Consider the following 23488-nt stretch of genomic DNA (forward strand, 5'->3'; position numbering starts at 1 on the left):
GGAGGGTTGCTTTTCAGACTGGAGACCCGTGACCAATGGTGTGCCACAAAGATCGGTGCTAGCTCCACTGCTTTTTGTCATTTATATAAATTATTTGGATGTGAACACAGGAGGTATAGTTAGTAAGTTTGCAGATGACACCAAAATTGGAGGTGTAGTGGACAGTGAAGAAGGTTACCTCCGATTACAACGGGATCTTGATCAGATGGTCTAATGGGCTGAGGAGTGACAGATGGAGTATAATTTAGAGAAATGCAAGATGTTGCATTATGGAAAGGCAAATCAGAACAGGACTTGGACACTTAACGGTAAGGTCCTAGGAGTGTTGCTGAATGAAGAGACCTTGGAGTGCAGGTTCACAGTTCCTTGAAAGTGGAGTTGCAGCTAGATAGGATAGTGAAGGTGTTTGGTATGTTTTCCTTTACTCGTCAGAGCATTGAGTAAAGGAGTTGGGAGGTCATGTTGTGGCTGTACAGGACATTGGTTAGGCTGCTTTTGGAACATTTGCATGCAGTTCTGGTCTCCTTCCCATTGGAAGGATGTTGTAGATCTTGAAAGGATTGTGGATGTTGCCAGGTTTGGAGAATTTTAGCTATAGGGAGAGGCTGAATAGGCTAGGGCTGTTTTCACTGGAGCATCGGAGGTTGAGGGGTGGCCTTTATAGAGGTTTATAAAATCATGAGAGGCGTAAATAGGCAAAATCTTTTCCCTGGCTGGGGAGTCCAGAACTAGAGGGCATAGGTTTGGGTGAGAAGGGAAAAATTTAAGAGACCCTTGGGATAACTTTTTCACACAGAGGGGAGTGAGTGTATGGAATGAGCTGCCAAAGGAAATGGTGGACGCTGGTAGAGTTAAAACATTTAAAAGGCATCTGGATGAGTACATGAATAGGAAAGGTTTAGAGGGATATGGGTCAAGCGCTGGCAAATAGGACTAAATTAAGCTAGGATATAGGGTGGAAAAGGATATGGAAGATCTAGACTGTAGGGAAATAGATGGTGACATCTTGCAAAATGTCCAGATTACAGAGGAGTAAGTACTGGATGTCTTGAAATCCCCAGGACCTGATCAGGTGTACCTAGAACTCTGTGGGAAGCTAGAGAAGTGATTGCTGGGCCTCTTGCTGAGATATTTGTATCATCGATAGTCACAGGTGAGGTGCCGGAAGACTGGAGGTTGGCTAACGTGGTGCCACTGTTGAAGGGTGGTAAGGACAAGCCAGGGAACTATAGACCAGTGAGCCTGACATCGGTGATGGGCAAGTTTGTTGGACAGGATGTACATGTATTTGGAAAGGCAAGGACTGATTAGGGATAGTCAACTTGGCTTTATGCGTGGGAAATCATGTCTCACAAGCTTGATTGAGTTTTCTGAGGAAGTAACAACAAAGAGGATTGAGGGCAGAGCGGTAGCTGTGATCTGTATGGACTTCAGTAAGGCATTTGACAAGGGAGACTGATTAGCAAGGTTAGATCTCATGGAATACAGGGAGAACTAGCAATTTGGATACAGAACTGGCTGAAGGTGATGGTGGAGGATTGTTTTTCAGACTGGAGGCCTGTGACCAGTGGAGTGCCACAAGGATCGGTGCTGGGTCCTCTACTTTTTTTTGTCATTTACATAAACGATTTGGATGCAATCATAAGAGGTACAGTTAGTAAGTTTGCAGATGATACCAAAATTGGAGGTGTAGTGGACAGCGAAGAGGGTTACCTCCGATTATAACAGGATCTGGACCAGATGGGCTAATGAACTGAGAAGTGGCAGATGAAGTTTAATTCAGATAAATGCGAGTTGCTGCATTTTGGAGAAGCAAATCTTAGCAGGACTTATACATTTAATGGTAAGGTCCTAGGGGGTGTGGCTGAACAAAGCGACCTTGGAGTGCAGGTTCATAGCTCCTTGACAGTGGAGTCGCAGGTAGATAGGATAGTGAAGATGGCGTTTTGGTATGCTTTCCTTTATTGGTCAGAGTATTGAGTACAGGAGTTGGGAGGTCATGTTGCGGTTGTTCAGGACATTGGTTAGGCCACTTTTGGAATTTTGCATGCAATTCTGGTCTCCTTCCTACCGGAAAGATGACGTGAAAATTGAAAGGGTTCAGAAAAGATTTGCAAGGATTTTGCCAGGGTTAGAGGATTTGAGCTACTGGGAGAGGCTGAACAGGCTGGGGCTGTTTTCCCTAGAGCGCCGGTGGCTGAGGGATGACCTTTATAGAGGTTTACAAAATTGAGGGGCATGGATAGGGTAAATAGGCAAAGTCTTTTCCCTGGGGTTGGGGAGTCCAGAACTAGGAGGCATAGGTTTAGGGTGAGAGGGGAAAGATATAAAAGAGACCTCGGGGCAACTTTTTCACACACAGGGTGGTACGTGTATGGAATGAGCTGCCAGAGGAAGTGGTGGAGGTTGGTACAATTGCAACATTTTAGAGGCATTTGGATGGGTATATGAATAGGAGGAAGGGTTTGGAGGGAGGTGGGCTGAGTGTTGGCAGGTGGGACTAGATTGGGTGGTTGGCATTGCCTGGTTGGACTGAAGGGTCTGTTTCCATGCTGTACGTCTCGATGGCGCTCTATGGCTCTCTGTGATCAACATGGATTGGTTGGACCGAAGGGTCTATTTCTGCACTGTACATCTGTGACTCTATAGTCTTGAACAAAACTACTATCTAACTTAATGATCTAACTAATATGGTGGTGCGCATATGTGCTTTGTTGCCATGGAATGTAATTTTTCAAACCTATTTCTGTATAGGGATGAATACAAATATTTCATTTTTGTCAGGCACTTCTCAAAGTTTGCAGTTTAGGGACTGAAATATTGTATTGACAGGATGCCAAATATTGTATTTTGTCAATTTGATGAAATTTAATACCATTTTAAATGGAACCAACATTTGCTGAATTGGTAAATTAACTCCTTGTATCCAGTGCAGTTTATTTTTAAACTGGTGACCAGAACTCAAGGCCACAAAATTGTCATACTGTGCTCGTGGGGAATTTTCAAACTATATTATTACCTGTGTGCTACTTTGCAAATCTAGTATCAAGATGAAGAACTATACTGTATTCTGTTGACAATGTTATGTTTCATACCAACAAAACTATGAAATAGCTCTGAATTATACTAGAATTGGCTACTACCAATTGAAATATTTTTATTAATGCTAGATTTTATAAAAGCATTACTGAGTTTTTGTGCTTCACGCAGCAGAGTCTGTGTCTTATCTTACGGAACATGGATAAAAACAGGAACCCTGGAGAGAGCCGAAAGCCTCTGGCTGTCACTCACTCACTTATCCTGCACTCTGACACCCCTGACGTCATCTGTGTTACTGAACTGGAGAGTCTTTGTGTCATGGCCACGTTGAGGAGGTTTCTATGGACCCTAGTTTAAGAACCACAAGTACAATGCTCAGAACTTTTGCTGTGTCAAAATTTTTAAATGTGTTTTGTGAAATACGTTCCACAAATAACTTTTCCTTTCAGAGGAAAATATTCCCAAATCAACAACTCTAAGGTGTAAATTCATATCATGCTTGAGTTCCTTTCTTCATGCGTGGGTTTAAATACAGATTGAGTAGCAACACTTAGTTAAGTGTCCAGGGAGTTCTGCATTTGTATTAGAGTTCTATTAGTATTGAATCATGAGATCCTAGGGGTCAATATTCTATCTGGGCAGTGCAACATACTGTAATTCACCATGCAGGCCACTGACAAAATTGCTGTGCGCAATGAATATACACCTTTACATACAACATCAAAAGTTTCTATGGACCTTTTAATGTAATAAAGCATCTCCAAAATACTTGAACTATTAGACAAATTTTGAAACTGAGACACACAAGGGAATGTTAGAACAAATGATCAAAAATCTGGTTCAAGAGTTCAGCTGAAGATCCATCTTGGAGGAAAGACTGGGAGAGAAACAAATGTTTCGGGAAGGAATCCATAGATTACAATCTGGCCTGGTTATAAAGCTGGCAAAAACTAATTTCAGATTAGCATTCAGTGGATTGGGGGAAGAGAGTTAAAGTCAGTGAACACTGGCAACTAAAATGCACATAGAGCTTTGGGTGAACTTTTGTTTATGGAGAGCACAGATACCATTTGAGAAGTCAAATCTAGAGGCAACAAATGTACAGATAAGGGCTTTTTAAATGAGCTGAAACTGGGGGTGAAGTTAGACAATATGGAGGTAAATGTAGACCACTTTTGTAATGAATGTATGTGGCTTGAGGCTCTTGTCTGCTCAACTCTGACTGGAAGGGTGCTGAAAAGAAGGATGGAGTCATTGGTTGTGAACAGAATTTATTGCAGGAACTGAATTCAATGGCTATGATATTCTGAATATTCAGCTCGGGATTTTGGATGAGCAGTCTGACTGTTTGGACATGATGGACAGGTCGAGGTGGGAATGATGTGGGATTCCACATACATGTGTAATCTGAAGTGTTTTGGATGATTGTCGCTTGAGAAGCAGTGAGTAGATTCTTGGGGTCTTGAACAAGAATCACCATTTTATCTCTTTTTTTTTCTAACCGACCTATTCTGAGATGTTGTTACACACTTTGCTAAAGCATGTGTGACTTGAATATGGAGTATGGACACTACCATAGTGTCACCAATGTTTTGTTTCTATAGCACCTTCAACTCAATGAAACTTCTAAAGGTGCTTCACAAGAGCATTATAACACAAAAATGACATGGAGCTGCATATGTAGACATTAAGTCAAATGTCTAACAGCTTGTTCAAGGATTTATGGAGTGTCTTGAGAAGTCAAGTCAGATGAAAATCTCACAACACCAGGTTAGGTGAAGGAATGGCCACTAACAGTGGAGTAATTAAAATGGATGAGCAGAACACCAGAAATAGAGGTGTGCAAATATGAGGATTTGTGTACTTGGAACTGTACTTGGAGAAATATAGTGAGGCTTGAAAACAAAGATTTAAAATCAAGGTGTTGTTTCATCAGGAACAAATAGGTCACAGTGCAAGGGTGTTGTAATCTGATAAAATGTGGTATGACCTACCTCTTACCCCCAATCTGTTATAAAGGAGTGGTTAAATGAAATGGAATCCTTTTCGGCCACTATCATTAACCATTTATTTATATAACTCCAACAATGAACAAGTTAACAGAATAAATCTCTTCTAACTACTACCTATTCCCTTACTGAACTAAATTCTAATAGGTATGCTGTTTTCAGTAACGCAGGTCCAATTAATAAAAATCCAGTTTATAAGAACAATAAATTAAAACTTAGTCTCTCAAAGTTCACACAGAATGAATCCTCCTGAACTTCTGTACTTTCTTCTGTTGCCTTCCTCTTTCTGAAATGCCTTCTCAATCATTTTCTGGTGTTAAGAATATTTACTAACCATGCTGTATACTTTTATAGAGAATGGAGACTTCTTGAGAGCCTGGTATTTCTTTCTCGGATGGCTGTTCGCTCTTGCCCCTTCAGAAGGCAGTTGGCTCTCTCTCTGTCCAATTGCCCCTCTGTTATACATCCCCTATGACACGTCAACTTCATATAGTATGATTGGTTTCAGGTTGTCAGCACAGTCAGATTTGAATTTAATTGGTCTGTGGTCTCCAAGTGTCTTTTTAAATTAATTGACTGAATTTAAACTGTGTTTGGTAAAAATGATGCTTTGACTTGCTAACTGAATGGCTTTTTAACACATTTGGCAATTTGAGCAGCTACTTATCTACAGACTTCTTAAGAAGTCTTTTAAGCATAACAAGCACTTTGTTAGAGGGATCTTGCTATGCTTTCCCATGCTTTTACAATTTTACCATTTTTACACACCAACTTCATATCCAGGGTGATGGGGATCAGGAATTGCTGAAACTTAAGGATCAGCTGAGTTTTGAATCACCCACACTGTGGAAGGTAGACTGTTACAGGCTTGGCAAGAGTACTTTGGACTTTTGGATAGCTGCGACCACAGGTAATAAAGGCATGAATGATGGTTTCAGCATTAGCTGTGCAAAGATTGGAATGAAGTCAAATAATGTTACTAAGGTTGAAATAGGAGATTTTAGTGATGGTTGAATAGAGTTGTAAGCTTATCTCAGGATGAAATATGACAAAAGTTCAGAGCAGACTGCCAGCACAGCCAACCTATTTTCAACTATGCAACTGTTGAAGGGCAACAACATGTTTGAAGACTTTGCAGAGAAGAGGGAGTTTGAAGAAGGTAGTGGTGTTGAAGTAGGAAGGGAAGCCATTGTAGCTGGTTTCCTGAATATGACTGAGTAGATGAGAATGGAACCAGGACTGTGTGTGTGTGTGTGTGTGGTTTCACCCAGTTATCTGATGGATTAGACAATACTTCTGTGAAGAGCAGTGCTGAAGACTGAAGCTAGGTAAAGAATGTTCCAAAAAGTTAATATACCATGGTCACAGTTTCGTAGATCATTTGAACAACATCCCACTTGGGTACTGTGGCAGGGTTGGAAACCTTATTGGAGGAATTCATAGTGTTCTGGGTTGGCGGATATGCATTTGGAAGGTGGCGATTTTGATGGAACACGTAACTAGAACCTTCAAGTTATAAATCAGTATATAGAAACATGGGGGAAGGAATAGGCCATTTGCCCCCTTTTTTTTTCAATGTGCTCCAACATTGACTATAGCCGATCTTCTAATTCTAGTCTTTTCCTGCTCCTCTTCCTGTCAACTCTTGCTTTATGCTCACAGTTTAGATGGTGCACTTCGGTACTAGTGCTGGCTTATTTGCATGTTACAATGGGAGATCTGGTAATTATAATATTTTATTAGTGTTATTTGAATTTGGGTAAGCCAATAACAAACATCTGGAACAAAATGTCAGGTGCTGCCTGTATTTGCAGCTTTTTCTGTTGTCATAAATACCCAATGATATGATTTTAACTTTTACCAGAGGTGAGCCTGTCAAGGTGGTATTATTTTTGGTTTTAAAAAAATTCTCAGCAGGTAAGTAATGAAGTTTAACTTATCTGTTGATTTTAAATAGTAAAATGTAAATGATTTTGTAGTTGGGACCTGGTTTGTCATTTCTTACTGATATTTGCGCTCCTTTGGTATTAGCTATGCTAAATTGACTAATCAAGTTGAGCAACATTCTTAACATTGAAAAAATATTCAATGCTTTTGTAAACCAAGCACAGTGCTGTGTTATTTACTTCCAGATGAAATTTGATCTGAAAGCTAATGCACTGAAAAACCCTGGAATCCTGTGAGTGAAGTGGAGTTGCTTTTTTTTAAATAAAACTGCACAAAATCGTCTCAAACATACATGGAGATTTGCACTTTATAAGTTGAAGATACAAATCTTGACAATCTGTTGTCACTTAATGCTTGCTTTCCTAACAAAATACTACAGTAGTAACCATAATGGTATTTTGTTACATTTGATAGTTACTGAATTCAGAAACCAGTTTCTCCATAAATAGTGTTGCATAAAGTTTCTCTGTACATAGTGTTCCAACACTATCAAATATACTTTGTTTAGATTTTTTGATTTAATTTGACTTGAAACTGAGAAATATTTATTTCGCGTCAGTCAGTCATATTCCAGTTTGTCATGGCTTCAATTTTAGTGAAGTAATGCAGGTTAAACTGCATGCCAATCATTTTAATAATGCTCTAATTTCACATAACCATGAATATTTTGTGATTGAGTCATCGACGTGTACAGCATAGAAACAGACCCTTCGATCCAACTCGTTTATGCCAACCGGATGTCCTAAATTAATCTAGTCCCATTTGCCTGCATTTGGCCCATATTTCTCTCAAATCCTTCCTATTCATATACCCATCCAGATGTCTTTTTAAATGTCGTCGTAATTCTACTAGCCTCCACTATTTCGTCTTGCAGTTCATTACATACACACACCACCCTCTGAAAAAGTTGTCCCTTAGGTCCCTTTTTTAAAAAATCTTTCCCCTTTTACCTGAAACCTATGCCCTCTAGTTTTGGACACTCCTGGGAAAAATACCATGACTCTTCACCCTATCCATGTTCTTCATCATTTTATGAACTTCTATGAGGTCACCCCTCAGCCTCCGCTCCTGAGGAAAACAGCCCCAGCCTATTCACCCTCTCCCTGTAGCTCACACCCTCCAACCCTGGCAATGTCTTTATAAATGTCTTCTGAACCCTTTCAAGTTTCACAACATGATTCCTATTTGCAAGAACAGAATTGAATGCAGTATTCCAAAAGTGGCCTAACCAATGTCCTGTATAGATGTTAGGCAAGTTGACCTTTCTCTATCTTTGTTTTTAGTCCACCCTTGCTGGAGTCTGAATTTATCCCAGTCTTTGGATCTTTCTACAGTTTTAATTGAGTATATTGCCTGCTTTTTGCTTCCCTCCCTTTTTATAAAGGGTGAGTCAAATTTAGCAGTGTTCTAATCCACAGTACTTTTCTAGAATCCAACAAGTTTTGAAAAATTACAACCATTACACACCATCAGGGCCAGGGGACTTATCTGCCTTTAACCCCATGAATTCATCTAATACTACTTTCTTTAGTGATGGTATGTAATTCCTCCCCCATATTCTTTTGTATTAATAGGATGTTTTGAAGTACCTTTCACCATAAAGACTGAAACTCCTCTATCATTTCTTGTTTTCTGAAATTGTCTCCCTAGGTTCATTTTATAAGGGTTGATGTCCACTATGACCTCTCTCTCTCTTCCTTTTTCATATATCTAAAGCTTTTATTAGTTTTTTAAAAAAAAAATCCTCACTAGTTTCTCCTTGTAGTTTATTTTCCTGTCTTTATTATGTTTTTAGTCCACCTTTGCAGGAATCTGAATTTATCTCAGTCATTGGGTCTTGCTACAGATTTAATTGAGTGTATTCTGCTGACCTCATTTCTTTTTAGGTGTGGGCTTGTGTAGTCTTTGGCATGTTTCTTTTTTTTTTGTTTGAGACAAATTGTTGAATCTATTATTGAGTCAGATGTACAGCATGGAAACGTACCCTTCAGTTCAACTCATCCATGCTGACAGGATATGCAAACCTAATCCAGTCCCATTTGCCAGCACTTGGCCCATATTCCTCCAAATCCTTCCTATTCATATATCCATCCAGATGCCTTTTAAATGTTTGTAATTGTACCAGCCTCCTCCAATTTCTCTGGCAGCTCATTCCATACATTCACCACCCTCTGCGTGAAAAAGTTGCCCCTTTTTAAATCTCTCCTCTGTCACCCTAAACCTATGCCCTCTAGTTCTGGACTCCCACACCCCAGAGAAAAGACAGTGTTTATCCATGTCCCTCATGATTTGATAAACGTCTATTAAGGTCACCCCTCAGCCTCTGACGGTCCAGGGAAAACAGGCCCCAGCCTGTTACGCCTCTCCCTATAGTTCAAATCCTCCAACCCTGGCAACATCCTTGTAAATCTCTTCTGAGCCTTTTCAAGTTTCACAACATCTTTCCGGTAGGAAGGAGACCAGAATTGCATGCAGTATTCCAAAAGTGGCCTAACCAATGTCCTGTACAGCTGCAACATGACCTCTCAACTCCTAGACTCAATGCTCTGTCCAATAAAGGAACGCGTATCAAATGCCATCACTATTCTATCTAACTGTCACTCCAACATTCAGGGAACTGTGAACCTGTACTCCAAGGTCTCTTTGTTCAGCAACGCTCCCCAGGAACCTACCATTAAATGTATAAGTCCAGCCTTTCCAAAATGCAGCACCTCACATGTATCTAAATTAAACACCAAAGTAATAAATTCTATTTTTTTTCCACACTCTAATATGTTCTTAACCTCTCAGCAATTTACTTCCATTGCCTTTGAAAATGCTTAATCAACGTTCATGTCAACAGGAAATGTAAATCTTACAATCTTTGATTTCTTCAGGTGTAAATCTTTTTTCTTCAGATATTGAGTAGTACATTGAGAAGGTTTAGAACAATATGCAGCATTTGGATTAGTGTGAATGTTGAAATTGGGTTGTATTGATATATTGCAAGAATATAATTAACCTAGAGTTTACTATGGCAAATTTTATAGTTCATAACACCAAATATTCATGTGAAATAACGAGCAAAATAGGAGCAAACGTATACCACTAATCCAGAATCTGGTTTCCAGCATCTGCAGTCATTGTTTTTACCTAGTTGATTTTAACCCTACTGCGAATCCTCTAGCAAGGATGCCTGCCTTGAAGAAGTTTTCCTCCTCTCTCTACAAGAATCTCAGGGCCTTTATTCCTGATGAAGGGCTTTTGCCCGAAACATCGATTTTACTGCTCCTCGGATGCTGCCTGAACTGATGTGCTGTTCCAGCACCACTAATCCAAAGTATGCCAAACAGGCCCATTCAGTGTTCTGATCATGGCCTTGACCTCCCTTTACTGCCTGTCCCCATAACCCTAGACTTCCAAATGAGTTTTGATCTACAAGAATGATTATCTACATTGGTCAATGTATATGCATGATAAAGCTACGTAACACCAGCTATAGTAATGATTTGGCCAATGGGGCAGATCTGAAACCTCCTGCCAAGCCTCTGCCATTGTTGTTCTGCATCATTAAGAACTATCCTGATATAACTTGCATGCCAACATTTCTCCCTGCACTTCAGAATGCTTCAGAAAATGTGCATATTTCCAGCCTATCATTTTGCATAATTTTAAACACCTGCAGTCGAACTTTAGCAGTTTGGGAACATTTCATGAAATGCAGTATACTGGAACCTTTTTTGGGGGAGTGTTGATGTTATTGGTGTTGATATCCTTGATCTAACTGTCAATATTAGAGTAAAGCATCCTAAATTGTCTTGCACACCCTGTTTTTACCATTTCCTCCATTGTTACATAAATTCAGCCTCAAGGAAGGCTGTATTAACTTTATTTCTTTTGCTTATTGTCATTCCTGTGCCATGGGTATAATGGTACACAAATGTGAGGCACAACTTGACCTAATCCTATTTGTGTTTGTTTTGCGCAAGAGATCGTGGATCTGTAAAACGATCATGAAGGTTCCCTCGCAATCACTAGTCAGCTGAGAATCACAAGTTCCTTGAATTTTAAATAATGTGAAACTGACATCTTTACATAGGAACTTGAATTTTCGGCTTTGTAATAAATGCAAAATGTCTAGATACTAAATTATATAAATTAATTATCTAAATACAGTAGAGCCTGGGTTTAGAAAGGAATTGGATTAATATTTATAAAGATACTTTGAGCTCAGAGTTCACGTTATGGCTCCATGCAAGCTTGCAAGGATCTAAGAGCTTGTTCAAACCTGATTTATGTCTCTTCATATTACTGGAACAGTATATGCCTACCAGTTCTCTAATGCAGATGCATTGGAATATCATCTTGCCTTGTATTATTTCTGTTTTAATGTGCATTACATTGTAAGCAGAGACGGCAAAATAAAACACTTTTTTCAACACTTTTTTTTAAAGAAATAATTTTTACTGCAAGCTAATTGTCACTATGTCTGAAGAGGTTAAGTAAAGTTAGTACATTGCAGCTCAAGAGATTTGTGCACTTTGAACTGCAACCACACAGAATGTTTGTTTTGTTTTTAAAGAAGGTAATCTTGCATTAAAGATAAATTATATGGTGGCTACTTCTACAAATTGTCAGCAGTTCTGACCTCTTCATAATGTTCAATTTTGGAATATAAAACGTATAAATGTGAACTTTATACTCTCTCCATGCCAAAATTGAGAAGCCTTGTACTATTTAAATAGAAGTTAGTGGTACTGGGGGAATTTGGATGTCCTGGTACACTTAATTGCAGAAAATGCCTGTGTAGGTAATGAGTGATTAGGAGTGTTGGAATATTATTTAAAGTTGGAATGTTTTTACTGTTAAGGGGTACAGGGGTGTTTGCAAGGCCACATCTGGAGCACTGTATATAGTTTTGGTCTTGTATGGGGTCAGAAAAATTGCTTTAGAAACAGTTCAGAGAAGGTTAATTCAACTTCTTCCTGCAGTGATGGGCCTACCTCATGAAGGGTTGAACGCGTTCAACCTGTGTCAGTTGCAGTGTGGAATAAGGGGGGGATTATTTTTGGAAGCATGATCTGGAAGGGACTAGATGATGAGGTGGAAGAAGGATGTTCCCTCTTGTTTGGGGGAAACTGAAGCTAGCAAATATAATTTTAAGAATAAGGTGTTTGCCTTTGAAGTCCAAACAAGAGAATTTCTTTTCTTTTTAAGAGGTGGTGTGTTTGGAACAAGAAGGTCGTGAAGTCTGGATCTTTAATAGATGGTTAGATTCTGAGGAAAGAAGAGTTCAATGGTTTTTGTATGAAAATCAAACTTTCACCAAAGACTCAATTTAGTTGTAGATAATTATGAATTGTAGTAATTAAACTTGGCCTGCTGAAAATTGGGAAACTGCTGTCTAACATATTGACTTAGCTGCCACAGTGTAGTGATTGGTGGATATATTATTGATGTGTAAAATTTTGGGCTATTCAGAAAATCTTTCTATTTCAATCTGATTACTGGATTAAAAGAAGGTAATCTTGCATTAAAGATAAATTATATGGTGGCTACTTCTACAAATTGTCAGCAGTTCTGACCTCTTCATAATGTTCAATTTTGGAATATAAAATGTATAAATGTGAACTTTATACTCTCTCCATGCCAAAATTGAGAACTAATCTTCATCCAAGTATGCATAAATTTGAGAAAGTATACTTGTGTTTATCTAAAAATGTTTTGGCATGCTATAAGTTATAGTTGCGGATAGAAGCAGACTGAGCTGATCTAGTACATACACATTATGATATTTACTTGAAAAAATTTACAGCTAAGGATGTTGCTTGACATGTCGAAGTTGTGACAACGCTGGCACTATATTTTCAATTAGTACAATTGATCCTGAAAACAATCCTTGACTACTTTGTGAAAAACAATTGCATTACTCAAGTCTAGCTATTAAAAATTCTTGTCCTCAAAAGGTTGATTTTTTAAAAATCTAATGGTACTAGTTGTTTATCTTAAATGAATTGAACAAGTAGAATGTTTATAATGTAGGTCGGAGAAAAACTAACTTGGGTCAACCATGTTGAATATTGAAAACCAGTGCATGTGAATTTTGACTTGCCACTTCCTTTACTAATGTAATTATCTCTTTTCAGTTCTGCAGGCACCATTTGCTGTGAAAAGTAAATAAAGAAATATGAACATGGCCCCTCGAAAAAGAAGTAGTCGGGGTCTTTCCTTCATATTCTGCTGCTTTCGAGGGAGTGACCACCCAGAAATCACATACAGACTGAGAAATGACAACAATTTTGCATTGCAGACAATGGAGCCGGCATTGCCCATGCCTCCAACTGAAGAACTGGATATCATGTTCACTGAACTTGTGGTATGTATGTAGTCTCCATAACCATTTAACATGCATCTTTGTTTTAAGATGCATGTCAATGTGACTTAGGCCAGTTCTGGAGAATTGCTAATTGTGAAATCTTGTTGCAAAAGAATAAAGATTTGCATAAAAGAGGAATAATTGTTTGACCAGAAGTAAATAATGCATGTGCTTGTGTCATCCTCTTGTAACAGTGAAGTAACTTTGCCAAAGTAGTAATCCTGTCTGAGATGTTAAAATAGCTTCTTGACAGACAGAAGTAAAAGTTGAGGTCATGCTTAACTACCACCCTCTCTCCTTTCATCCCTTTTTATTGAGTAAGATTTGTGCGCAAGTCACTTTGGCTCTTCCTCTTGGGATGGGATGGGATGGGACAGGATGTGATGAGTGATAATAAAGGAAGAAATGTTGTGGGGGGGGGGGGGGGGGTGGAGGAGGAGAGCTGATCAGCTTGTATATCATGTATGAAATTTATACAAATACTATTTTGTGCAAAATGTATTTTATTCTTTTGTGTATGAGTACCTCTAGCAATCCTAGTATTTGTTACCTATTTATTAATAAATATTCATTATTCTGCCTCTTTCTCCTCCTCCGCTGCCACCTCCATCTTTCGTTTTCTATATCACAGCAGTTGCCTTTCCTTTTCTCCTCTGCTGCCTCATCAGTCTTCCCTTTTCTCCTCCTCGCACCTTCTGCACTGATGACTCCCTCTTATCCTTCCACCTTCCTCCAATCCTGGAGAAGCAGACTCTGCCATGTGTGGGGTAGGTGGTGTTTGAGGTGGGTGTTGCTCTCTGGATTCTCATTCCACTGCTTGTGCTTGGCCTCCATTTGCTCCACTTGGTGACGCTCAAAGTGGTTGGTGCCTTTGGGAATGCTTTTCCAGTTTGTTTTCCAGGGGAATTGATTTCCATGTGTTGGTGGGGATGTTAATTTGTTTCAGGAGACTTTCAGGGTGTTCTTGTGGCATTTTCTGTGCCTCCCCAGTAATTGCTGACCTTTGCAGAGCTTGGATTAGAGCACCCATCCTCCTCCTCTGACCCAAAAAAAGGTTCTGTGTGTTGGTTGGTAAGGCCTTTTCTTCCGTGTTGCATTTTTTTGGCGGTCTATTTGGGAATTTAGAATAGTGGGAATGGAGGTTAGGGCAGTTGAATGTTCCTCCTGCAGAATGTGGAAGACAAGGGTCATGTCTAGTGTCCCTGTTGATATCATTTGTGGAAAGTGCACCCAACTCCAGCTCCTCAAAAAACTGCGTTAGGGAACTGGAGCTGGATGAACTTTGTATCATTCGAGAGGCGGAGAGGGTTATTGAGAGGAGTTACAGAGACGTGGTTACTCGACAGCCGCGTGAAGAAGGTAGATGGGTTACTGTCAAGGGGCGGAAAGGGAACCGGTAGGCAGTGCAGGGAACCCCTGTGGCCGTTCCCCTCAATAACAGCTATACTGTTATGGATACTGTTGGGGGTGGGGGAGGTGGAATGACTTATCAGGGGTAAGCAATGGGGCACAGGTCTCTGGCACAGAGTCTGTACCTGTTGCTCAGAAGGGAAAGGGGGCAGAGGAACAGAGCTTTAGTCATTCAGGACTCCATAGTTAGGGAGAAACAGATTTTGTGGGAATGAGAGTGACTCCCGATTGGTGTTGCCTCCCAGGTGCTAGGGTTTGTGTTGTCGCGGATTGGGTCCTTGGGACCCTTTTAGGGGGAGGGAGAGTGGGAGCAACCCCAAGTAGTGGTCCACATAGGCACCAACAGCCTAGGTAGAAAGAAAGGTGGGATCTAAGGCAGAAATTCAGGGAGCTAGGATGGAAGCTTAGAGCTAGCACACAGAGTTGTTATCTCTGGTTTGTTGCCTGTGCCATGTGCTAGAGAAGCGAGGAATAGTGACAAGGCAGAGTTGAACACGTGGCTGCAGGTATGGTGCAGGAGGGAGGGTTTTGGATTCTTGGATACTTGGATGATTGGAGCTCAATCTGGGGAAGTTAAAAAATCACACAACACCAGGTTATAGTCCAACAGGTTTAATTGGAAGCACTAGCTTTTGGAGCGCTGCTCCATCAGGTGGTTGTGGAGGGAACCTGGTGAAGGTAGGACCTCTACAAACAGGATGGTTTTCACCTGAACCAGAGGGTTACCAATATCCTGGGGGAAAATTTGCTAATGCGTTTCGGGTGGAGGGTGGGCTTTAAACTAATACTGCAAGGAGATGGGAACCTGAATTGTAGTTTGTGTACAGGAGGTTGAGGGTAGTGAGGTCAGGGATAGGTTTACAAGGTCGTGACAGGGCACTGACAACCAGGATGTTAGTTTGAAATATGTGTACTTCAAAGCCAGCAGCATCTGGAATAAGGTGGGTGAACTTGCAGCATGAGTTGATACTTGGGATTTCAATGTTGTGGTCATTTCAGAGACATGGCTTGAGGAGGGACAGGAATGGTTGTTTAGATCAGAGTGGTGCTGGAAAAGGACAGCAGGTCAGGCAGCATCCGAGGAGCAGGAAAATCAACATTTCGGGCAAAAGCCCTTCATCAGGAATAGAGGCAGGAATCCTCCAGGGTGGAGAGATAAATGGGGGGTGTGGGGCTGGGGAGAAGGAAGCAAAGAGTACAATAGGTGAAGGGGGTGGGGATGGAGGTGATGGGTCAGAGGGGAGGGTGGGGTGGATACGTGGGAAGGGAGATTTGGCAGGTAGGATCGGTCATGAGGACAGTGCTGGGCTGAAGGTTGGAACTGGGGTAAGGTGGGGGGGGGGAGAGGAAATGAGGGAACTGGTGAAGTCCACATTGATGCCTTGGGGTTGAAGTGTTCTGAGGTGGAAGATGAGGCGTTCTTCCTCCAAGATTTGGGTGGTGCGGGAGTGGCGGTGGAGGAGGCCCAGGACCTCCATGTCCTGGGGTGGGGGTGTACTTCTGGTTGTGGGTAAGGTGTTGGAAAAGGTTATAGATAGGATTTATAATCACGTGGAAAGGAATAATTTGATTAGGGATGGTTAAGACTGTTTTGTGAAGTGTAGGTCATGTCACCTTCGAATAATTCAATAAGGTTAGTTAGACAACAGGTGGATGAAGGTAAAGTGGTTGATGTGGTGCATATGGACTTCAGTAAGGTGTTTGCTAAGAATCCACACAGGCTATTGCATAAAATAGAGTTTTGGGATTGAAGGTGATTTAGTGAATTGGATCAGGAAAGTGGCTAGCTGAAAGAAGACAAGGTGGTGGCTGCTGGGAAAAGTTCATCCTGGAGCTCAGTTTCCAGTGGTGTTCTGCAATGATCTGTTTTGGGGCCACTGCTGTTTGCCTTTTTTCTTTCCCAAATGACCTGGATGTGGGCATGGAAGGATGGGTAGTAAATTTGTAGATGGCACTAAGGTAGGCAGAGTTGTGGATAGTGCTGAAGGATGTTGTGGGTTACTGAGAGACATAGGTAAGATGCAGAGCTGGGCGGAGAAGTGGCAAATGGAGTTTAATACGGAGAAGTTTGAGGTAGTTCAGTTTGGAAGGATTAATAGGAATGCAGAATACTGGGCTAATGGTAAAATTCTTGGCCGTGTACATGAACAGAGATCTTGGTGCCAGGTACATAAATCCCTGAAAGTTGCTACCCAAGTTGACAGGGTTGTTAAGAAGGCATATGGTGTGTTGGCATTTATTGGTGGGGGAATTGAGTTTCATAGCCATGAGGTCATGTTATAGGAAGGATGTGGAAGTTTTGAAAAGGGTTCAGAGGAGATTGATTAGGATGTTGCCTGGTATGGAAGGAATGTCTTAAGAGGAAAGGCTGAGGGAACTGAGGCTGTTTTCATTGGAGAGAAGAAGGTTGAGAGGTGACTTGATTGAGACATACAAGATAATCAGAGGGTTAGATAGGGTGAACAGTGAGAGCCTTTTCCTCGGTTAGTGAAGGCTAACACGAGGAGACGTAGTTTTAAATTGTGGGGTGATTGATTTTAGGACAAGTATCAGGGTAGTTTCTTTACTCAGTACTAAGGGCGTGGAACTGCCTGCCTGCAACAGTAGTAGATTTGCTGATGTTAAGGGCATATTGGGCATACATGTGGATAATAATGGAGCGGTGTAGGTTAGATGTCCATCAGATTAATTTCACAGGTCAGCGCAACATTAGGCCGAAGGGCCTGTATTGCGCGGTTATGTTCTATGTACTTGTTTGGGGAGTTTTGTGTTCGGCCTGTGGACAATGCTGTATCTGTCACAGCTTTTCATGTGTGAGCAGTGACTCGATACTGACTATGTTGGCCTGGGAGAGGACTCTCTTTTCTATGCATACCCTGCCACTGGATATACAGGATTTTTGTGAAGGCAATGCTGGTGATGACTCCAAGGAATTAAGTATCTGTTGTACGTAGTCCATGTTTTTGCTGCATATACAGGAGGGTGAGGCCACTGGCTGTTTCGTAAGCTATAAGCTTGATCCTGAGTTTAAAGTGTAACTTGGAAAACATTCTTTTCCTGCAGCATCCAAAGGTTGCAGCGATGCATTGGAATCGATGTTGGATATTATCATTAATGCCTGTTCACACATAGGACACTGGCAGTTTACAGGAAGTGGCAGGAATGAGCTGGAATATTTAGTTTGAGGCCCATTGCCCCATATGCCTGGGTGAACACATTGATGGATTGTAACTTGGCTTCAGGTCTGTGCATATGCAGATGTTGTCTATGTACTGCATGTTGTTGACAAAGTTGGAGGTGGTTTTGGCTTGGAGCTGTTAAAGGTTGAATAATTTCTTGTTCATCCTGCAGGTTAGGTTAACTCCACTCCAGCAAGGAGCCTACCTGGAGATGAGGTGGTGTTGTGTGGTGAGCAAGATAGGGAGGAGTGTTGTGGTGGTGATAGAGCCCTGCTTGACCCCAGTTTGCCATCATAGTGGGTCTGTGGTGGATCTGTTGGCAAGGATCATACCTTGCATGTCGTCATGAAACAGGCAGGGCAATGAATCTTAGGATATTCCATAATCCCTCATATTTGACAAAAGTTGAAGCCTTTGGAAGATCGAACATGACCACGTACAGAGGTCGGCACCTTTCCCTTCACTTTTATTGGATTTGTCACGGAGTGGAAATAATGTCCATTGTGCCTCTTTGACAAGCAGAAGCCAGTTTGAGATTTTGGGGAGGGGCTGTTCAGCCACTGAAAGGAGATGGGTTGAGGAAGATTCTCACGTCGATCTTTCCCATGGCAGGCAGTGGGGAAATCCTTCTTTACTTTCACAGTTGTACCTGTCTCCTTTCTGAGATCTCCTAGCATGCTTTATTCCTTCAAGACCAGGACGATGGCTGTGGATTTGTCAAATTTTTTTTTGAGCTGTCAGATGGCTTTTTTTGACTTTACAATGGGTTGGTTATGCACTGAGATGATGGCAGGTACTGTGGCATGATGATGTCTAGAGCACTTACATTGAAGGCTGCATCTTGATTGAGGAGGTCCTCTAAGTGTTGTCTCTAGCAGAGGTTGATTGCTTGTTGGCTTTTATTGAGGCACTCTCTGTTTTGGTTCTTTGTGGAGTGAGTCTCAGGGTTCTCGGTTTGTAAATAACTTTGTACTGAAGAAGTTGTACACTTCATGGCTATTGACGAGTGTCATGCTCTTTTTGTACCCACCATCTATTCTTTCGGAGACTGTTTCTTTATCCCACCTCGTCCTTCAGTTGCCTATAGGTTTGTTTATTCTCAATTGAATTTTGGTGGAGCTACCGGTACACGAACACATCATGCGTGTGTTGTGGGAGATCCTGAATCTCTTGATCATTCTTGTTGAATTGGTCTTGGTTCATGGTTGAGATACTGAGCATCTCTATACCATTGCTCGCTGTGGTGGCATTTGGAGGGGGCCAGTTGCTGTGCGCACTTTAAGAATCTGGCACATTGGTCTTCATCAGGATAGTTGAGAGGCACCACCTGAATAGTCTACCTTCTCAGGGTCTTTTAAGTCCAGCAGTAGTGAGTCATCTGTGGCAGAATTTTCCTTGCTGAGATGTTAGAATGCGGTGACAACTTGCCACAGAGGTAAAATTCAAGTGTCTATTATCCATTGTCACTAGGTGTTACCTACAAACCAGTTTGGGGCGTCACGGTGGCACAGTGTTTAGCACTGCTGCCTCACAGCATCAGAGACCTGGGTTCAATTCCCGCCTCAGGCGATTGTCTGTCTGTGTGGAGTTTGCACATTCCCCCTGTGTCTCCGGGTGCTTTGGTTTCCTCCCACAGTCCAAAAATGTGCAGGTTAGGTGAATTGGCCATGCTAAAATTGCCCGTAGTGTCAGGTGAAGGGATAAATGTAGGGGAATGGGTTTGGGTGGGTTGCGCTTCTGTGGGTCGGTGTGGACTTGTTGGGCCGAAGGGCCTGTTTTCACACTGTAAGTAATCTAATCTAATCTAAGTTCCTTTATGTATGATGGGATATGAGGAGATAAAAACTGAAAGGTAGAAGTGGTTGAGAGAGTGGGTAGGAGATGGAGTGCTGATCAACTTGTATACAGACTTAGAGTCATAGAGTCACAGAGATATACAGCATGGAAACAGACCCTTTGATCCAACTCGTCCTTGCCAACCAGATATCCCAATCCAATCTAGTCCCACCTGCCAGTACCTGGCCCATATCCCTCCAAGCCCTTCCTATTCATATACCCATCCAGATGACTTTTTAAATGTTGCAGTTGTACTAGTCTCCACCACTTCCTCTGGTCGCTCATTCAATACATGTACCACCTTCTGAGTGAAAAAGTTGCCCTTTAGGGCTCTTTTATATCTTTACCTTCTCTCTCTCTAAACCTGTGCTGTCTAGTTCTGGACTGCCCCACACCAGGGAAGTGATTTTGTCTGTTTATCCTATCCATGCCCCTCATGATTTTATAAACCTCTATAAGGTTACCCTCAGCCTCTGCTGCAGGGAAAACAGCCCTAGCCTATTCAACCACTCCCTATAGCTCGAATCCTCCAACCCTGGCAACATTCTTGTAAATCTTTTCTGAACCCTTTCAAGTTTTATAACATCTTTGCTGTAATTAAGCAATTTAGGGGAACACTGATCTAGCCACATAAATGATATATTTTGCAGTGCCCATGAGATGCATTTTAGAGTGAGCATTCTTGATATGTAAATAATTGACTGACAAACAGATCACTGATGGGTTGACTGATTTTTCTTTTATTCAATCAAGCGAAGTTCTACTTTTAAAGAAATCGTGGATGTTTTGTTGATCCTGAAAGTGCACCTATTAAATTGGACTTAATTCAAAGCACCAATTGCTAAGCAGAGGGAGGTTTTTGATAGAATGTAGAACCTCCAGTTTGACTACCTATTTTCAGCTGGGCGTAAAAGTTATTGTCGAATTTGTACTGATACACAGCAGTATCATTCTGTTAGTACTGTTAATTCACGAAAATTCTATTATCGTAGCTTCCATACTTACAGGTGTCCCATCTAAGGAATGCTATTTCGTGTCTGTGCTGAATTGATTGTTCAGACTGTGTGGAATTTTTTCAACAGCAAGCAATTGTGAAAAAATGCCTTATAAGTTAGGGTTTTTTAGGGAGTTTGAAAATGAATAACTTGCATTTGAGAATGATGTAAACCTAACTTAATAGTAAAAGAGGGGAGAAACTCCCATTGCTTAATTGCTGTCCATTGTCTAATTCTCAGGCAGTTTGCTGTTGTGATATCAAAAGTACATTTTTTTTAAAAAAGTGCTCTATAGCACAGAAATGCATGTTTCATAACTGTTATTTTCAGTTTATACTTCTGATGTATAAATCCATCTGACATTATTGAAAGCTGTATGTGACCTTGTTACATTGAATAGGAAGTCTGCATTGATATTTTGAGTTAATTACCAACAATCCATGCAAATGCACACACTTTTATTCACGCAATTATACCTACATAAGTATATGGGCAATTACTCATATTATGAGTATGTGAATTGAAAAAAAAGCCTTTTTTATATTACTAAATCCTATGAAATTTAAAAATAAACTGACGTCCTAGAAGTCCAAGTGCAGCATCTTGGAAGTATACAATTCATTTCTCTTATGTAGAGATGTTCAGTAAATTCCTTTTAGATACAATTGCATGTGTTATGTTGACCTTGTCAGCTGTTTTTAGTGTAAGAGAATTATGTACACTTAAGTAATTCGGCAGTAGTTCAAGGATTTCTAAATGATTTATAAATGACATTTGTTAATGTTCAAAATACATAAATAGCATTTAAGAAAAATCCTGGCTCACCTGTTACAATCAGTTAATCTCGTGTTTTCTGTTTCTTTTTATGCAATTATTAGTCTGTGGGAAGGTATTTAAATTTGGGTTTAATTCTACAGTCCATGTGAGTACACATTGTTTGACAGTATATAACTTGAGTGTGAGTTTCATTTTGTCTAAAACAACATGTCAGAGTCAGTAGAGGCATGGAAGGATGAGTGACCACCTTCTTTGTTGTGAAATCTTGATTTAGAGGTTAAGGTTTCAATTAAGTTGGAATTGGAGCATTGTGTCAATGAGGTGCCATTGCTGAAGTACGAGGGAGATCATCCTCCACACTCTCTCAGTACAGCTGTATAAATAATTAGTATGAAGCTAATGTATTTTGCATCATTGCAACTGTTTTATTTAATTACATCTTTCAAAGTATCTGAGATTAGTGCCACAATGAATTTTCGTAGTATTTTTGAAGACTTTCCAATCATTTTTTTTTTCTGCACTCGTGCAATAGCTATCAATTTATGATAGGCTAAAGTTCTGAAAAGTTGACATGCTTGAAACGTTGACTCTCCTGTTCCTCGGGTACTGCCTGACTGGCTGTGCTTTCTCAGCACCACACTTTTTAGTTCTGAGCTCCAGCATCTGCAGTCCTCGCTTTCTCCTAAAGGTTCTTTTAAAAGCCTAATAGATTACTTTGGGAAAAGAACTGGATATTGGCAATAGTCTTGGATTGTTTCAGCACAGAGCTAGCACAGAAATGATAGGCTGAATGACCTAGTTTTCTGCAAACCTTGTTCGAATATTCTTAATGTTTGTCAAATCTGTTAAATTAACTGCAGTAAGAATTTTTACCAGGACATTGCAAAGTAGGACCATGCAAAGTATAGTAATACTTATTATAGGTTTTAATAGCCTTCTCTTGTGGAAAACCTAAAGTAACTACTCTACTTTGGTTTAGGTAATTTTGATTAAACATTTCTCCAGGTGTTTGAAGAGTGATTATTTGCAGAGATGTCTTCACATTGAATATACCCTCCATTGTGTTGTGCATCACGAACAGTGTGCTGAATGAGTCATTGGGGATGTCGTAACACAAAACTGGGCAATCATGAGATGCTCTGGACTATCAGTGGAATTGTATTCAACCACCATCTGTAACTTCATGACCCAGTTTATCCTCCATTCTATCATTACCATCAAGCCACGAAATCAACGTTGGTTCAGGTGAAGTGTGCCAGAAACAGCACACAAAACATTCACCAAAAATGAGATGTCTACTTGCATGCTAAACAGCATAAGCAGCAAATGATGGAGCTAAGCAATTCCATAATCGACTGATAAGATCAAAACTCTGCAGTTCAACCACATTCAGCTATAAATGGTGGTGGGACAGTTAAATAGCTCATGGAAGAGGAGGCTTCTCAAATATCCCAATCATTAATGGTGGGAACTGGCAAATCGGTTGGGGAAAAAAATAACGAGGCTAAAGCATTTGCAAGAATCTTCAGCCAGAAGGATCATGTGAATGATTCATCTTGGCCTCTGAAGCATTACATATGTCAGTTTTAAGCCAAATGGATTCAAAATACGTGATAAAGAAACTGTGGAGGCAGTAGTTACAAGAGAAGCTATAGATCCTGATGACATTCTGGCAATTGTAGTGAAGATGTGTTCTTCAGTATCTGGTGTGCCCCTAGTTAAGTTATTCCAATACAGCTGAAATTTGGCATTTACCCGAAACATGGATACTTCCTGTGGTACGTCCTGTGCATTAAAAAGCAAGACAACATCCTACCTGGCCAGTTAGTACCTCTGAGTCATACTGCTGGTCATCAGTAAAATGATGGAAACTGTCATTTTATAGTGCCATCAAGCAGCACTGCTTATCAATAACCTGTGCACTTGTGCTGAGTTTGTGTT

General features: G+C 40.7%; 1 protein-coding gene across 6 annotated transcripts in view; it reads left to right on the top strand.

Annotated features, from left to right (window-relative positions):
• Positions 1–23488, top strand: part of daam1a (dishevelled associated activator of morphogenesis 1a) — a 185301-nt gene that overhangs the window by 52117 nt on the left and 109696 nt on the right. For all 6 annotated transcript variants that reach the window (XM_072568840.1, XM_072568846.1, XM_072568842.1 and 3 more), the window contains one exon: positions 13121–13350. In XM_072568840.1, the coding sequence (XP_072424941.1) occupies positions 13162–13350 (189 nt within the window). In that variant the 5' untranslated portion in view covers positions 13121–13161. The remainder of the gene's footprint in view (positions 1–13120; positions 13351–23488) is intronic.

Source organism: Chiloscyllium punctatum, chromosome 4 (genome assembly GCF_047496795.1).
Source record: "Chiloscyllium punctatum isolate Juve2018m chromosome 4, sChiPun1.3, whole genome shotgun sequence".
NCBI classification, from domain to species: Eukaryota; Metazoa; Chordata; class Chondrichthyes; order Orectolobiformes; family Hemiscylliidae; genus Chiloscyllium; species Chiloscyllium punctatum.